Source organism: Euleptes europaea, chromosome 3, assembly GCF_029931775.1.
Source record: "Euleptes europaea isolate rEulEur1 chromosome 3, rEulEur1.hap1, whole genome shotgun sequence".
Classification (NCBI taxonomy): Eukaryota; Metazoa; Chordata; class Lepidosauria; order Squamata; family Sphaerodactylidae; genus Euleptes; species Euleptes europaea.
Window position 1 is genome coordinate 107,788,193 of NC_079314.1, and position 17,461 is coordinate 107,805,653.

Sequence of the window (17,461 nt, forward strand, 5' to 3'; positions counted from 1 at the left end):
CACGCTGGCTCACAGGATGATGCTTGTGGCTGTTTAGTTTAACCCAAGTGAGGGTTTACTTCATTTATCATTGAAAAGCTAAATAACTGAAGAAGAATTGGTTTTTATACCCTGCTTTTCTCTACCTTTAAGGAGTCTCAATCACCTTCCCCGCCACACAACAGACACCCTGTGAAGTAGGAGAGGTTGAGAGAGCTCTAAGAGAGCTGTGACTAGCCCAAGGTCACCCAGCTGGCTTAATGCATAGGAATGGGGAAACCAACCCAGTTCGCCAGATTAGAGTCCGCCGCTCATGTGGAGGAGTGGGGAATCAAACCCGGTTCTCCAGATTTAGATTCCACTGCTCTTAACCACTACGCCACGCTGGCTCTCGGTGGTATTTGGCTTAGTGGTGGAGCATCTGCTTGGCATGCAGAAGGCCCTGGGTATAATCTCCAAAGGATGAGGTAACAGGCGTTGTGATAGGACGTCTAATGGAAACGGTGCGGAGCTGCTGCAAGTCCCAGTAGACAGTAGTGCCTCTGACTGACCAAGGGCCTGACTCAGTAAAACGCTTTGTGTGTACGTGGAAAGAGGGAGAGGATGGAGAAGTAACCCAAACAAATGAACTTTCTTTATTTTAGGGCGGGCAAGCAGAAAGAATAGCTGCCCCTTGCCTGCTCTGCTAAAATGTTATATTTCACATCATTGCGAAAGATACATCCTCCTCTATTTTGTATACTGGACAACTGACAGCAGGGATACTGGAACCAGGATCCCTTCCCAGAACTGCACCTAATTCCACACACAAAAAAGAGCTGATTCCATATTTTTTACTCCTTTCTCTGTTACTTTAGCGCGAGTTCTAGCATGACATCCTCTGACACTCTTTAAAAAAAGGAAGAAGAAAAAAAAGGACTCACGCATCCACTTTTAAGTATCTCTGGTTTCTGTGAAGACCGTCGATGGACTTCATGTCCTCCTCAGCAAGATGGAAATCGAACACCTAACCGAAAAAGAAGAGGTTGAGCCGTCACCGAGTTATTGTATCACAGATCTTGTTGCATATCAGGGGCATCTTGGACAGCAAAAAATAAAGTATAGAATTCAAAGACGGGTTCATTCAAAGGCTCGGTCCCAGACCTTCCTCTCTTGTGGTGGTGCCATAACTACCGGCTATCTGTTGTTACGCAGGTTGCTGGTAAAAGGCCGACAAAGCGGAGGTCCCCAACCTTTTAAAACCTGTGAGCACCTCCGGAATTAAGGCACCAGGTGGTGGACGCAACCACAAATGGCTGCCGTTCGTCACAGGTGGGCAGGGCCAGCCCCAAAATGGCAGGGAGTGAGGTTACGCATACCTCTACCGGTAACTCATCATTTCAAGCAGAAGCCCTGTTTAACGGGATGCCTTTTAAAATTAACCTATTATTCAAATGCATTCTCTTGAGGAGCCCCGTGGCGCAGAGTGGTAAGCTGCAGTACTGCAGTCCAAGCTCTGCTCACGACCTGAGTTCGATCCCGACGGAAGTCGGTTTCAGGTAGCCGGCTCAAGGTGGACTCAGCCTTCCATCCTTCCGAGGTTGGTAAAATGAGTACCCAGCTTGCTGGGGGTAAAGGGAAGATGACTGGGGAAGGCACTGGCAAACCACCCCGTAAACAAAGTCTGCCTTGGAAACGTCGGGATGTGACGTCACCCCATGGGTCAGGAATGACCCGGTGCTTGCACAGGGGGACCTTTACCTTTACCTATTCTCTTGTATACACATAGCTTACCTTCAAGCAGTGAAGTGAAGATCCTTCTGCTGTGGTGGCGGCTGCTGCCAAAGCAACTTTTAAAAATCCCGCACAGCCAAATAGCTCTCCAATGGCCAGTCAGAAGCCCTGCTGGGCAAAAGCCCCACCCACTTTCTAAAAACACTTAGGGGGCTCCAGGAAAGGTGTTGACGGGGAACATGGCACTCACACCTGCCATGCTGGGAACCCACAATCTAAAAGCTGTCAGGGATGAAATCATGGGAGAAGACGAAAGGGAGGGGGCAGTGTGTTGTAGTGGTTAAGAGTGGTGGACTCTGATCTGGGAACCGGGTTTGATCCCCCACTCCTCCACACGAGCAGCAGGTTGGTTTCCCCACTCCTCCACATAAAGCCGGCTGGGTGACCTTGGGCTAGTCACAGCTCTCTCAGAGCTCTCTCAGCCTCACCTACCTCACAAGGTGTCTGTTATGGGGAGAGGAAGGAAAGGCGATTGTAAGCTGGTTTGATGCTTCCTTAAGTGGGGGTGAAAGTCAGCATATAAAAAACCCATTCTTATTCTTCTTTTTCAAGGGCTGGAAAGTTTTCAAGGCTTTTCAGCCTTGAAAACCTCTCAAAATGGAGCCCAAAGCAGGGGTACAACCAAGGAAGAGATGCAAACTGCACCAGCTATGGGCAAAACAGGTGGTGCGTACACCTGCTCATCCGCCCTGTTGGCCCCTCTTCACCACTTTACCTGAACGTTTTCTTCTATATGCTTTTTGGTGTAGGACTTCACCAGGACCACTAGGCCACGCTGCAGCTGGTAGCGTAAAGCCACAAGGGCGGGGCTTCGGTTGTACAGCTTGGCGATAGCAGCCAGTACAGGGTCTTCAAGCAGAACAGGGGTCTCTTTGTTGAACCTGCAAGAGAGCCACACGGAAAAGGGAGCATTTCCAGGATCAGGAGAAGAAACATCACCTGAAGTAATGCACGGCTGGACCATTAACCTGAGAGAAATTCAATATTTTCTATTTTAAAGGCTACTCAGAAGAGCTTCTTGAATGGGCTGCTCAAGAATTTGCATCCCTTACCTGGGATGTTACTCTGTTTGTACCTGATTCTGGCCTAAATGCCGCCCTCTGATTTTGCCCTAACAATCACAACCACAAGTTAAATTCATAAATAGAAAGGATTATTGTAGCGCCTTCAAGGCTGCAGACTTGTCACCTCTGAAGAAGTGGGCTCTAGCCCACAAACACTCAAAGGCATGATGTCACCAATCTGAGGGAATCCGTTCGTTAAAGCTACAGGCACTCCTTTTATCATTTTGAGGTTTTTTTATACCCCCCAATTTAATTTTTAAGATTTCAGATTTTTCTGCAAACCTGGGGCATTATTCAGTTTTGTAGAAAGATCTGAGGAGCCCCGTGGCACAGAGTGTTAAGCTGCAGTACTGCAGTCAAAAGCTCTGCTCATGACCTGAGTTCGATCCCGACGGAAGTCGGTTTCAGGTAGCCGGCTCAAGGTTGACTCAGCCTTCCATCCTTCCGAGGTCGGTCAAATGAGTACCCAGCTTGCTGGGGGTAAAGGGGAGATGACTGGGGAAGGCAATAGCAAACCACCCCGCAAACAAAGTCTGCCTAGAAAATGTCGGGATGTGACGGCTCCCCATGGGTCAGGAATGACCTGGTGCTTGCACAGGGGACCTTTACCTTTAGAAAGATCTGTCTTGCCCATTCACAGCTCCAGTCACTGGGTTTAAGTATCCTCAGATTGAGAATTAGAATATAAAGTGGGGAACCCCAAGAAACTTGTGGGAGTTGTTGGGAGCTATCTCATTCCCCCCACCTTTGCTTCCTCCCCTCTCCCCCTACATCTCTTAGACTCTCCCTTTTTCTCCCTCCTGTCATCCCTTTCCTTTCTCTCTCTCTCTCTCTTTCTTCCATGCCTGACTCTTTCTCTCTCTTTCTGCCCCCCATCACCCTCCCGGCCTCCCCCCTTTCTCCCCCCTCCCAAGAGCAGTGATGGCAGCAGCTCTCTTGGAATCACAATGGATCTGTCTTGCCAGTTCACAGCTCCAGTCACAAGATTTAAGTATTAAGATTTGGTCAGCTTGGCTATTAGTATATCGATGATAATGATCCCTTGCCTTCAATAATTCATTGCTCGCATTGTTCTCTAATTCTGTAATCCCAGACCTATTGCATTGTTCATTGACTGTCTTATGCCATATGTCTGCACTGTAACCCTTAGTGTGGTATAATACCATAAACCTTCCAAAGTAACCATTTTCTCCAGTGGAACTGATCTCTGTCATCTCTGTCATCTCAAAATCAGTTGGAATTCTGGGAGATCTCCAGGCCCCATCTGGAGGTTAGCAAGTCTAGCTTGGGCTGCATTAACAGAAGTATAGTGTCCAGATCACGTGAAGTGATGGTATCGCTTTACTCTGCTCTGGTTAGACCTCACCTAGAGTATTGTGTTCAGTTTTGGGCACAACAATTTAAGAAAGATGTAGATAAGCTGGAACGTTTCCAGAGGAGGGCAACAAAGATAGTGAGGGGTCTGGGGACTAAGTCCTATGAGGAAAGGTTGAAGGAGCTGGGTTTGTTTAGCCTGAAAAGGAGAAGACTGAGAGGGGATATAATAACCATCTTCAAGTACTTGAAGGGCTGTCATACAGGATCGTGCCAAGTTGTTTTCTGTTGCCCCAAAGGTTGGACCAGAAGAGTTTCCATCTAGACATTAGGAAGAATTTTCTAACCGTTAGAGCGGTTCCTCAGTGGAAGAGGCTTCCTCGGGAGGTGGTAAGTTCTCCTTCCCTGGAGGTTTCTAAGCAGAGGCTAGATGGCCATCTGTCAGCAATGCTGATTCTATGAACTTAGGCACTTCATGAGAGGGAGGGCATCCTGGCCATCTTCTGGGCATGGAGTAGGGGTCACTGGGGGGGGTGTTGGGGAGGTAGTTGTGAATTTCCTGCATTGTGCAGGGGGTTGGACTAGATGACCCTGGTGGTCCGAACTCTATGATTCTATGAGATAATATATGCAGTGGAATTACGATAGGTGTTACGTAACATGATGTATTGTTATATTCATTGAACTGGATGTGGTTTTAGGATCCTTTTTATCCCTCCAGTACCACCGCCTTTGTCCCTCTCTATGACTCCTTACTGAATAGGCTCATCCAGCTTCTCCTCTTACCATGGAGCATTCTGTTGGGCCCCCAGGACACTATACGCTTCCAGGAGGATGTCCTTTGATTTGCAGAATGCCAGCATCTTGCTCTGGTTCAGGTAAGGGTGGCTTTCAACCTGCACCATCGTCAGACAACCCAAAAGCAACAAGTCAGGTGATATGAACAGAAGCACAGTGAGAAAGGTGAAAGCATTTTCATAGGATACGGAGAGGTACGATCTCGGTTGCAGAGAGGTAGCTCTATTTGTCTGTTGCAGGAGTCCTGTGGCAGCCATAAAAGTTTCTTTGCACTTTTTGAATTTTGTGCCTCAACCCTATTGTTTAATTTTTTCCCCTTGGTAACCTCATATGCCTTGTGAAAAGAAGAAGAACTGGTTTTATATCCCCCTTTTCCTCTACCTTAAGGAGTCTCAAAGTAGCTTACAAGTGCCGTCCCTTCCCCTCCCCCCAACAGACACCTTGTGAGGCAGGTGTGGCTGAAAAAGTTTTGAGAGAACTGCAACTGGCCCAGGGTCACCCAGCTGCCATCATGTGGAAGAATGAGGAAACAAACCCTGTTATGCTATAATAAAACCTGGTTAAATTTTAAGGGTAATAAACGTTCAACAAAGGCTTATAAAATCCACAAAAGGTCATCTGTTTCACCTGGTTTAAGACGGGCTTGTATTTCAATCCTGGATTGTTGAGGATCATTTCCAGTTGCTGACGGTTGAAGTTGGAGACTCCGATAGATTTCACTAAGCCAGCATCTTTACATGCTTCCATTGCCTGCAAAAGAATAGCAGAGCCTTTCACATTTCCAATAGGGGAGACCCGATTTTAATCTGGAGGCACATTTCTATTGCTTTAGTTGCAATCCTGGCGGTAAACCCCCTTAAATAAAATGGGGCTTACATCTCAGTAGACCTGCTTAGGATTGCGTCTTTACTCAAAAAGGTTTGTTTTTAGACTGTGAACTACAGGCGCTCAAAGGAGCCAGTTCATGCAAGACTCAGCTCATGCAAGACTCCCATTAGGAAGGGTAATGCTGGGTGTCTCTGCATTGAATGTTCCAAACACTCCTGATGAAAAGAAATGTCAAAATTATCCACTCTTCTTGGGGAGGCTGATTGGCACAGCCAGAACAGTGAACTGCGCAGAAAAACCGACTACAAATTACGTTCTCAACTCTTATTTCATTCATTCTCACAACAACCATATTCCCATTTTACAGATAAGAAAGAATGCAATACAGACCTATTCTTAAGGCATGATTGACATTTTACAGTGGCCAGAATGTTTGCTGTGCTTCTATTATGGAACATGTCGACTTTGAAGGGAACAGGAGACTCTCCAAAAGCTTGGAGACTTTGCTATGAAAAGGCACCCTTGCCAATATTCTCCATTCTACTCCAAATTTTGTAAAGTCACAGCAGCCCTATAAAGGTTTGGGCTTGGCAACCTCGAGCACCTACCTCCCACGTCTGACGAAGATCTACATTGTCATAAATAAGTTTTCCATTTTCTCCTAAAGGAAGTGGATTTGGTCCAGGCTGAAAAGAAAAAAGGGAATGCAGCTATGACCTAAACATAGTCACAGGTCATTTCTCACTGTTTTCTTCTTCAGCACTTGGTACTTATGAATAGTGCAGAGAAGGGCTGATTCCACAGTAGAGCGGTTCAACTCAACTTGGGGAGGGATTGTGGCTCAGTGGTAGAGCATCTGCTTGGCACGCAGAAGGTCCCAGTTTCAACCCCTGGCATCTCCAGTTAAAAAGATCTGCCAGTATATTATGTGAAAGACCAGCGCCTGAGATTCTGGACAGCTGCTGCCAGTCTGAGTAGACAATACTGACTGATGGACCGAGGGTCTATAAGGCTGCTTCATGTGTGTTCAAGACACTCTGGGAGCCTCATAAAACAAGTTGCAAGGGTTGAAGTTACAAAAGAGTAGGGTGATTTCTCTTGAAAGAGAAAACTCTCTTTTAAAAGAGAAAGAAGAATACGAGGAATCCATGGATATCAAAAAAGTGAATTTCAGAAAAAGAAATTTCCCTCCCCATTAGGGCTGTGCATCTTTTCCCGGTATTTTTTGGATTCAGGTTTAACCCGGAAATTTTCACAAAATGCGAAAAGCCAAATATAAGGGATTCGGCTTCTCTTTATTAAACCCAAACCCAAAAAATATGCGGCGCAGAGCTGAAGCCCAGCGTTCAGTTCTGTCTGGCGTGCCCCCTCCGAAGTCCACAGACATTCAGATCGCTTGGGCATTCAGATTGCCACCACCTGCCCCCACCCCACCTGCTGGCATGGACTTTGGAGGCGGCAAGGACTCAGCCAGCAGGTAAGTAAGGGCTCCCTTTAATTACCACCATTTTTTAAACCAGTAACCACCCATCCAAAAAGATATTTTTCAGGTTTTTTGCAGTTCGGCTTTAGCCTAATACAAACCCCTGTTCCCCATAACAACACAGGAGACGTATACACACCTTCCATCATGTTTGGAAAGCTTCACAGTACCTTAGATGCTCCCAGAAACATACCAATATGTTTGTTAGCACAGTCTCTCAGCTAAAGAAATCTATCGGTGCAATCCTAAACCCCACTGAATGAACCTGAGTAGGAATCTGAGTACCCTGCTTAGGCTTATTATTTAAGTTGATTAATCATATGATTCATCAAGTAAATCTCCATAAAGTTTCATGTGAGAAAAATAGTTCTGAAGAGTAAAGCAAACTTCTTTGTTTTTAGACAATGCAAGCATGTTTTCAGCAAGCATATTGCACAGGAGATAAGACCAAAGAGGTAACCACGTGCTCCTACAGAGTGTGTTTGGAAGTGAATTCAGAATCATGCCTTTGCCCTAAGAAACTCTAGGAATTGTAGTTCTGGGTAAGAATTTCTCATAGAGAAGTTTTAGCCACTTCACCAAATTGCAGTTCCCAAGATTCTTTAGGGAAAGCCATGACAGTTAAACTAGTATCCATATCTGTCTGAAGCGTAAATATAATCCCTCTTTTCCTATATAGTGGCCCGTCTGTTCTGCCTCACTGAAATACTGTACTCAATGCTTGCATTACAACTCCAAGAAACATTTACCTTAAGAGAATAAGGGTTGTGAATTAAGAATAGATCCATGTAATCAAACTGGAGTTTCTTCAGTGATTGTTCCAGGCAGGTCCGAACCAACTCAGGACGGTAGAATGTGCTCCAAAGCTGAAACATACACACATTCATTCCTTTCCATAACCACATAATTTTAGGGCTTCCAGTGGTCCATCTAGTTCAGAACCATGGTGAGGCAGGATTCTCTGAACACCACACCTCAACTACAGGAGAAACTGATGAGCCCATCAAAGGAGAATTAACGTGGAAGGTGACACTGGAACCATATTCTGAAAAGGAACCAGAATTTCTATTGTTCGGAGTCAAGCTATCCTGTTGCCGGCTTAGTGCTTAGCTGTGCGTGGCGCTCCCCTGCCGGACACCTGACCCCCAAGGTCAAAACCACGAACATTCAAACAAAACATAAGCAAAGAATACAGAGACCAGTTTGGATGAAATGGCACAACTTTATTGATTGCAGCAGCAAGGCATTGGCATGGCATGGGGGCGTATCCTATCATCGACCTGCCACCCTGCAGGCCGATGCACGGCTCCCAGCACCCCTGCTGGGAAGGCTAGAGATGGCAGCTCAGGGACACACGAGGGCGGCAGCCAGCTGTGTGGTCCCCTGCCACTTGGAGGGGGGCCCACCTGACAGCCCATGGCAAGGCATGCCACCCAGACAGCCTCAAGTGAGGCTCATCCCTGGCAACCCTCCATCTTGGCATGTCCCCATCCGGCCTCCCCCAAAATCCCTTACTGGGATCCTCCGATGGGAAAACGGGCACGCAGGCCGCTTTCCCCCCAAACTGGATACTGCCCCAATGCCAAACCGCCCAAAGTGGTGCGGATCAAGAAAAACCTTAACCAACCTTTGAAAACAGCGGTGGGTGGGTGGGTGGGTCAAACGGAAGCGAACTGAGAGCGCCGGCAAGCGACCCCTCCTTTTATGCAGAGAAGTCGGACCTGAGTGAGAAACACCCCAGGTCCGACCTCAGGAGGGCCTTCCCCCTAGGAGCCTCGAGCCCAATGGCCCATTCAAACTGGCTCCCGGTCCCAACGGGTGGTCCTGCTCCGCAGCTGGGCGTAGGGCGAAACGCCGCCATTTGCCGCTCTGCTGCTATTCCGAGCAGACGCGGGGCCCCAGCCCGGCCGGCATCCCCCAGGGGCTCTCGGCTCTACTGTCGCTCACCGCCCCCAACTCCGACTTGTCTGCGCCCCGCCCGGCACAACCCGGCAACTTTGGGCTCTTCGGTGAGTCGTGGCCGCGTTTTCATAAGACAAAACTTCCTTTTAAGTGATAATGGTTAGATTTTTGGCCAACCCGAACCACCACCTCTTTCTTACTACTTTCAACCCTCTGGACAAAGTTCTGTTCCTCTTACGGCCTGAAAAATAAATAAATAACCCATTCAAATTCACTTACCTTTCCAGTATAGAAAATGTCCTCCCTTTTCACGGTGCCATCTGCAATCTTCTCATGAACAGCTCGCCCAATCTGTTCCTCAGTGTTGTATAGATAAGCACTGTCAATGTGGCGGAAACCAACGTCTATGGCTATCTTCGTAGCTTCCTCACACTTACTTTTTTCCGCCTGCCAGGAAAAAGAGAAAAATGCGCCTGTAAATGTTTGTGGTTCAGTGTTACCTCACATTTAAGGGAACTTGTATTCCCATATGAATCCATCTGCTCTTTGAGACAAGTCAGTCAGGCGTGTGCCGGCCTGAGTTCCATCTTGGCAGGCAGCAAGACTGGCATCCACCTAGGGATGCTAACTCTGGGTTAGGAAATTCCTGGATATTTGGGGTAGAGTCTGGGGAAGGAAGAGTTTGGTGAGGGGAGGGAACTCAGCAATATGCGATGCTGGGTTGCCAGGTCCTTCCTGGCAATTCGGCGGGGGCAGGGGGGACTTACCAGCAGCAGTGGCTACTGTAAAAAAGGCAAATTCCATGCTGGCCATAATTAGACAAGGAATAGAGAATAAAACTGCTGATATCATACTGCCCTTGAACAAATCTATGGGGAGACCACACTTGGAATACTGTGTACCGTTCTGGTCACCACACCTAAAAAAGGATATTGCAGAGCTTGAGAAGGTGCAGGAAAGAGCAACCAAAATGATTAGGGGACTAGAGCAACTGTCCTATGGGCTGTCTAGACGCTTAGGGCTGTTTAGCTTGGAAAGAAGGCGGCTAAGGGGAGACATGATAGAGGTCTATAAAATTATGCATGGTTTGGAGAGAGTGGACAGGGAGAAGTTTTTCTCCCTCTCCCATAATACTAGAACGTGAGTTCATCTGTTGAAGCTGGTGGGTGAGAGATTCAAAACAGATAAAAGGAAGTATTTTTTCACACAATGCATAGTTAAATTGTGGAACTCCCTGCCCCAGGATGTGGTGATGGCTGCCAGCTTGGAGGGCTCTAAGAGGGGAGTGGACATGTTCATCGAGGAGAGGGCTTTCCATGGCTATTAGTTAGAATGGATACTGGTCATGCTGCATACATATTCTCTCTAGTATCAGAGGAGCATGCCTATTATTTTGGGTGCGGTGGAGCACAGGCAGGATGGTGCTGCTGCAGTCATCTTGTTTGGGGGCTTCCTAGAGGCACCTGGTTGGCCACTGTGTGAACAGACAGCTGGACTTGATGGGCCTTGATCTGATCCAGCAGGGCCTTTCTTATGTTCTTAGGAGGAAGACTAGGTCACATCATTAGCAATACAGAGATGTCATTTCCAGTGTGCACCAGAAGTGACATCATTATGTTGCCGGCACTCTAATATGTGGACAAAAACTCTATGGTAGAAGCCATTTTTACCATAGTCCAAATACCTTAGTGTCATGTGGTGCCAGTGGTGTGAGGACATTACATCCAGTGCACACTGGAAATGACCTGTTGTGTCACCAGTGACAGTAGCCTGCCTCTCCTGTTGGTAAGCCCTCCTGCCTGATCAGTAGGGTTGCCAAGTCCCTCTTCCCCACTGGCAGGAGGTTTTTGAGGTGGAGCCTGAGGAGGGCGGGGTTTGGGGAGGGCAGGGACTTAAATGCCATAGAGTCCAATTGCCAAAGCGGCCGTTTCCTCCAGGGCATCTGATCTCTATCGGCTGGAGCTCAGTTGTAATAGCAGGTGACCTCCAGCTAGTATCTGAGGTTATAACCAAGAAACAAAAAGGCTCTGTGCTCTGGGGTATTGTTGAGAAAACAAAACCAGCACACAATATCAATGCAATACAACTATAATAAAGTGCAAGGTGATAAGTGAATACTAAACATACAAGAAGAAACAAATATACAATATTTACAAAAGGCAAAGTACAAACTACAAAAGTACACAGTTAATCCAATTGGTTCTTCTGTTCAGGTAAGTATCCTTAATTTTCTATAGTATTGCAATGCTACAGGTAAGTGATTATAGTCCACGCTTGACAGCTGAGAAGAGGATATAAGGACGTGTTGTCTAGATCAATATCCACGTTTCGCCAGAGGCTTCATCAGCTAGACAACATCAATACATAATAAATATTTAAAAAAATAATATTTGTCTGTCTCATCATTTATAAATACGTTGTAAAAATAATTAATCATGACCAGAACCAATCTAAAATGACAAAAAGAAAGCATGTCATCAAGCTTACCACTCCAATGAATAATAATTGCACAGGGATAGCATCCTCAAATGTACCACGTTCCAGTGGCCAAGACGGCTCCAGGTAAGTTCAACAATAACCAAGTATAGGCTAACACTCTCTACATTGACAGTTAAATTTCTAACTCCAAGGTGCACGGCACTTCCTTCTGCCTTGCTGGAAGGAAGATTCAAAAAGATCTCATACGCAGAAAGATTATGTTTATGCTCGATGGGGGAGGTTGAAACTATGGAGCACATGAGCTTCTGAGATGTCCATGTTACAAGGAGGCCAGATCAAAATATCTCCAGCCAGTGTTAATTGGGCTTCTTGATTAATCTGATGCGGCTAAACTGGAATATCTGTTGTCTGATAGAAACCACTGGGTATCCAAACAAGTACGGTAGCTAGATTCTGTCTTGGGATATGTAAGACATGGAGAAAAGATATTAAAGGTATTAAAGATATTAAAGATTAAAGGCAGTTCATGAGAGGGAGGGCATCTTGGCCATCTTCTGGGCATGAGTACGGGACACTGGGGGTGTGTGGGGGAGGTAGTTGTAAAGTTCCTGCATTGTGCAGGGGGTTGGACTAGATGACCCTGGTGGTCCCTTCCAACTCTATGACTCTATGATTCTAAGATGATGCAGAGTTCTAAACCCATTTGACCAGCTCAAATGTTCATGTAGCTATTTTTCTGTTGTATTGAACTACTGTTGTTTTAATGATGTTTTAACTTTGTAATACTGGGCATGGACTGCAATAAATTATACTACCACTACTACACTCACAACCAAATAGCCTGCGCTGCACTCGCTTCCGAAAGAGGCATGCTGGTGAGCTGCCACGGCCAAACAGCTCATTCTAAACCTTCACCCAACCTGTTCTGAGGCAGTATGCTTTGTCAGGAAGAACCAGTTTTCTTCCCTGTTTTTCCTGGGGAAAAGGCAAGTACATTTCTAAATCAAAGTGAGGCACTGCTGGATATTCTCGCCCTGTCCCACCCCACCCCACCCCACCCCCGCGGCTCACCCCTGTGGCTTGTGTGGCCATGCTGTTTTGGTTTTAGTGAACAAATGATGACCATTTCTTTAAAAAAAAAAAAACATGTATTTTTCTGAGAAATGCAAAACTTGCTTCTGGGCCCCCAATAGGGATTCCAGCCTCCAGGTGGGACCTGGGGATCCCCTGGAATTACAGCTCATCTCCCAGCTACAGAGAACAGTTCCCCTAGAGAAAATGGATGCTTTGGAGGGTGGACTCTATGGCACTGTACCTAGGGTTGCCAACCTCCAGGTACTAGCTGGAGATCTCCTGCTATTACAACTGATCTCCAGCTGATAGAGACCAGTTCACCTGGAGAAAACAGTCGCTTTGGCAATTGGACTCCATGGCATTGAAGTCCATCCCCTCCCCAAACCCTGCCCCAAAAACCTCCCACTGGTGGTGAAGAGGGACCTGGCAATCCTAACTGTACCCCACTGCGCTCCCTGTCCTTCCCAGGCTCCACCCCCAAATCTCCACGAGTTTCCCAACCTGAATCTGACAACCCTAGCCCCCCACCCCCTGCCGGGGGGACCTGGCAACCCTAGCCCCCAAGTGGCTGGAGTCTTTTACAATTTAAACATGCTTAATGGAATATATATAAGGAGCCCCGTGGCGCAGAGTGGTAAGCTGCAGTACTGCAGTCAAAAGCTCTGCTCACGACCTGAGTTCGATCCTTACAGCAGTCGGTTTCAGGTAGCCGGCTCAAGGTTGACTCAGACCTCCATCCTTCCGAGCTGCTACATGTATCACATAAATTGCATAATATCAACAATGGAAATAGGCAGACCAAACCTGTTCACAACAACACCACAGGGAAACAACCAAGGGCATTGTTGCTCAGCCCTACTCATAGTTTGCCAACCTCCAGGTACTGGCTGGAGATTTCCTGCTATTACAACTGATCTCCAGCCGACAGAGATCAGTTCACCTAGAGAAAATGGCCGCTTTGGGAATTGGACTCTATGGCATTGAAGTCCCTCCCCTCCCCAAACCCCACCCTCCTCAGGCTCCACCCCAAAAACCTCCTGCTGGTGGCGGAGAGGGACCTGGCAACCCTACCCTACTCAAGATTTTGACATCCACCCCAAGTATCCTAAGAACTGGCATTTTTTCTAGTGATGGTAAGAGACAAGCAGCTAGAATAATAAGAAACAAAGGGGGCACTTACATCATTTGGGGAATAAGTACCAAATCCAAGCACAGGGATTTTGTTCCCATCATTCATCCTAATGCCTTGATCTTTGCTCAGCGCCATCTCTTTAAATGCCTGTCCAGGACTTTGAGGAATGCTGAAATGTCGCTGTACTTCTGTGAAAGCAAAACACTTCAGAGAGAAAAGGGAGAGGCTTAATGCAACAGCCAGCGAGGGACAGGAGTGGCTAAGCAAAGGTTTTTAGGAAGCCAGCGAGATGGGTGGGGGAAGCGCCAGAGGCCAATCAAACATTACTACTGTCAGAACAGAGTCCAGAGTCCCACAAAATTGCTTTATGTATCCTTGCACATGCTCCAGAGATGTTTCTCGGCTTGCAGCAGGGGGGGTCACCTTGACGTCGGGATTGCTGATTTAACATTGTTTTCACATGGGAAATGAAACATTAAAGATGCTCTGAAAGAGTTTTAGGGAGTCGGAACAGCAAATGCCTATTACTAACTCCCTCCATAATGTAGACACCAGCCAGATGAAAGCGAACAAAACAAAGATAATAAGGCTAAAAATAAAGTAAAATAAAACACTCTGTGAAGCGGAGCTCAGTCACAACACCGTTCTCGGATCAACTGGAGCCGGAATCAAAGGAGATTTCATTCCAGCCGGAACTCCCTCTTGCTTTAAGTATGGGGAAATATAATATATAATATAGCAGTGTTTGCCCAGTCATAGAAGCGTGATATCGAGTGCAGTAAATAAATCTCCCAAGAAGTATATTGCAAAAAGAAACACTTCCATAGATTCTTTTCACATTCGGGTTGCAGTCAAAAGGAAGAGAGAGAAGTCTAACCTAAAGAGTACTTTCCCTACAGCAAGTGACCAGCTGATCTGGCACCACGTATATGGAAATACACGTTTCTGCAGGAGAGACCTGTAGGTATGTGTGACTCCATGAAGAGCCATATCGAGAGTCGGGCAGAATGGACACTCAGAGGTTTGTGGGGCGGAGCCTGAGGAGGGCAGGGGAGGGACTTCAATGTCATAGAGTCCAATTGCCAAAGCGGCCATTTTCTCCAGGTGAGCGGATCTCTCTCGTCTGGAGATCAGTTGTAATAGCAGGAGATCTCCAGCTAGTACCTGGAGGATAGTCATAAATAAATACACAGCACACTGGCTCAGTATCAACAATCTATTTCATAATACGAACACGACTTAACTATCTTTAGACACTACTAACAACTACCTATACTACCTGCATGCACATACACATACAAACATGCAATTAGACAACGCTGCCTTAGAAAAGCCATCAGTGATGCGGTCTTTCAACCACAGTCCAAGTACCTGGAGGTTGGCAACCCTACAGAAACCCCTGCAGTAGATTTAAAGACAAGGATAAGAAAACGATTCAGCAGCAGCAGAGGAGGGGTGGAGAGCTACTTTGAACTGCTTGTACAGTGACTGGTCGTTCCTAAGTGACCTTCTGCCTTCTCCTGAGTTAAATTACAATCTGTCTGTATTGGCTGGAGGGAACCAATTGCACTAACCCCCTTAGTGGAAAAATTATATCAGGAGGAAGTACAAAAGATTTCAGCAATTATGTTTTATTCTTTGGGTACACGTTTCAGAGAATTAAATGTTCCCGTAATGTGTCACTTACAAAAGACACAATTTGCAAAAAAACCCAGCTGGATTCACTTCAGGATTAATGGTGAGAACTGGGGCCTCAACACTTTACTCCTAACCACCAGCAGAAGGCAACGACAGCTAACATGAACTGGTTTGAAGTATTATTGCGCCATGGCTTCCTTTGCATTTTGGTTGTTTGGATAAAAAGCTATAAAACACTTTGGCAAATTTAATAAATGTCAGTACTAAATCACCCTTTTGAAAAAGGCAGAAACAAGACTCCTGGAAATGAACATCCCGGAAACTTTAAAAATGTTCCCCTACAGGCTTTTCTGTGTTACCTTTCTTAGCGTCAAATTTGTGACCATTAGTTTGTCCTCTGCACATGGGATGCATATTTGCAGGTCTTAAATTGACTATCCTAAAAGTGAATTTTAAAAACAGGACTCAGCAGGAGATCGCTGAGATACCACTATAACCACTGGCCAACTTCCCCCTTTTCCTAGGTTTGGTTCAGCCCAAGTGTGTTGTTAGGGGGGGTGCCCAGGGGTGCCTGGGCTCCCCTAAATTTCTGGGGAGCCCCTCCCTAAACCCCCATGGCTCTGCCTCCATAGATAGTTGCAATGGAGGCCCCTCCCTGTGATGTCACAGGCTCCTCCCTATGATGTCACTGGGCCTCAGTTCTTTTAAGGACCTAGCATAGCAAAGCCTCTGGCCCAGACCCAGCCTCCCCCGGGGAAATTGGAAAGTCTGTGCCCCAGTTTTCAGGACATTGTCACTTTCTCATTAGTTGTCAACCTCCTTAAAGTACCTGTATCATTTACAGTTTTCTTTCTGTAAACAGAAAGAAACATCCCTGGCATATCCAGTTAAAGGGACCAGGTGAGTAGGTAATGTGAAAGATCTCAACCTGAGACCCTGGAGAGCTGCCGCAGGTCTGAGTAGACAATATTGACTTTGATGGGCCAAGGGTCTGATTCAGTATAAGGCAGCTTCATGTGTTCATAATGCAACTCCAGAATTCTATTGATTTTTCCCATTGCAGAAGAAGTCCACCCTTCTACATTATTGTCGTTTTGGGACATTGTCACCTGGCGGTGGTGGAAAGCGCCGTCAAGTTGCAACTGACTTATGGCGGCCTCATAAGATTTTCAAGGCAAGAGACCAATGGAAGTGGTTTGCCATTGCCTGCCTCTGCATAGCAGCCCTGGATTTCCTTGGTGGTCTCCCATCTAAATACTAACCAGGGCCAACCCTGCTTGGCTACCAAGATATGATGAGCTCGGGCTAGCCTGGGCCAAGTTACCTGTGTGTGTGTGTGTTAAGTGCCATCAAGTCACTTCCGACTCATGGCGACCCTATGAATGAAAGTCCTCCAAAATGTCCTATATTTGACAGCCTTGCTCAGATCTTGCAAATTGAAGGCTGTGGCTTCCTAAGTTACCTACATGTGATTTATTTACCTCATTGGCAGCCCACATTTCTTGCTAAGGCTCAAGGCAGATTACAAAATTAATAACAATGCCATGACAACAGTAGAATACAGACAACGACCAAAGGACCAAAGCAATTGGTCAGTCGACCGTATTAATAAACTTGACTTGACTTGACCAATGCAATAAACTGGATGACAAAATCAGAAAACAATACAATAAAAACAGTATCAAACACACAACGAAGAATGCCTACAATTTCCACAGACCTTAGAAAACAACGTCCCCAAAGTACAACCAATTAACACTCACCCTTTTCCTTCGGTAAACAAGAAAGCTCCCGGGGACGATGACAAACCCCCTTCTCATTACTGATATGTGTTTCACTGAGTTGCCGTGGGGATTTTAAAAAATGCTGTGGGGATTATAAAAGTACCTGCACGCCATGAAATGAAACCTGAAGAGGGGAAGGAGAGGCAACGAGAAGGTGTCGCTTTCGGGCTCTACCCCCTCTTTGGCTGCGTTTTTGTCACTGGCAGCCAATCGCCAGATAGTCTGGATGCAAGGCTATTTAATACAAGCCGCA

The 17,461-nt window shown here is 46.4% G+C and overlaps 1 protein-coding gene across 1 annotated transcript; it reads right to left on the reverse strand.

The window, feature by feature from the left end:
- Positions 1-898: 898 nt before the first annotated feature.
- Positions 899-13,921, reverse strand: LOC130474903 (aldo-keto reductase family 1 member C3-like). Its single transcript, XM_056846596.1, has 8 exons — positions 13,835-13,921; positions 9,421-9,588; positions 7,989-8,105; positions 6,365-6,442; positions 5,556-5,678; positions 4,917-5,026; positions 2,468-2,633; positions 899-985 (listed from the first exon to the last, which is right to left on the reverse strand). The coding sequence occupies exons 1-8, from the start codon at positions 13,919-13,921 to the stop codon at positions 899-901; spliced, it is 936 nt and encodes a 311-aa protein (XP_056702574.1).
- Between the last annotated feature and the right edge of the window lie 3,540 nt (positions 13,922-17,461).

Excerpts from the sequence above, each read along its gene's own strand:
- LOC130474903 (XM_056846596.1), bottom strand. The coding sequence starts at position 13,921 with ATGGCGCTGAGCAAAGATCAAGGCATTAGGATGAATGATGGGAACAAA. Across the intron at positions 8,106-9,420 it reads ACATTTTCTATACTGGAAAG|CTTTGGAGCACATTCTACCG; the intron begins GTAAGTGAATTT and ends TGTATGTTTCAG. Across the intron at positions 6,443-7,988 it reads ACAACCCTTATTCTCTTAAG|CCTGGACCAAATCCACTTCC; the intron begins GTAAATGTTTCT and ends TTTTCTTTTCAG.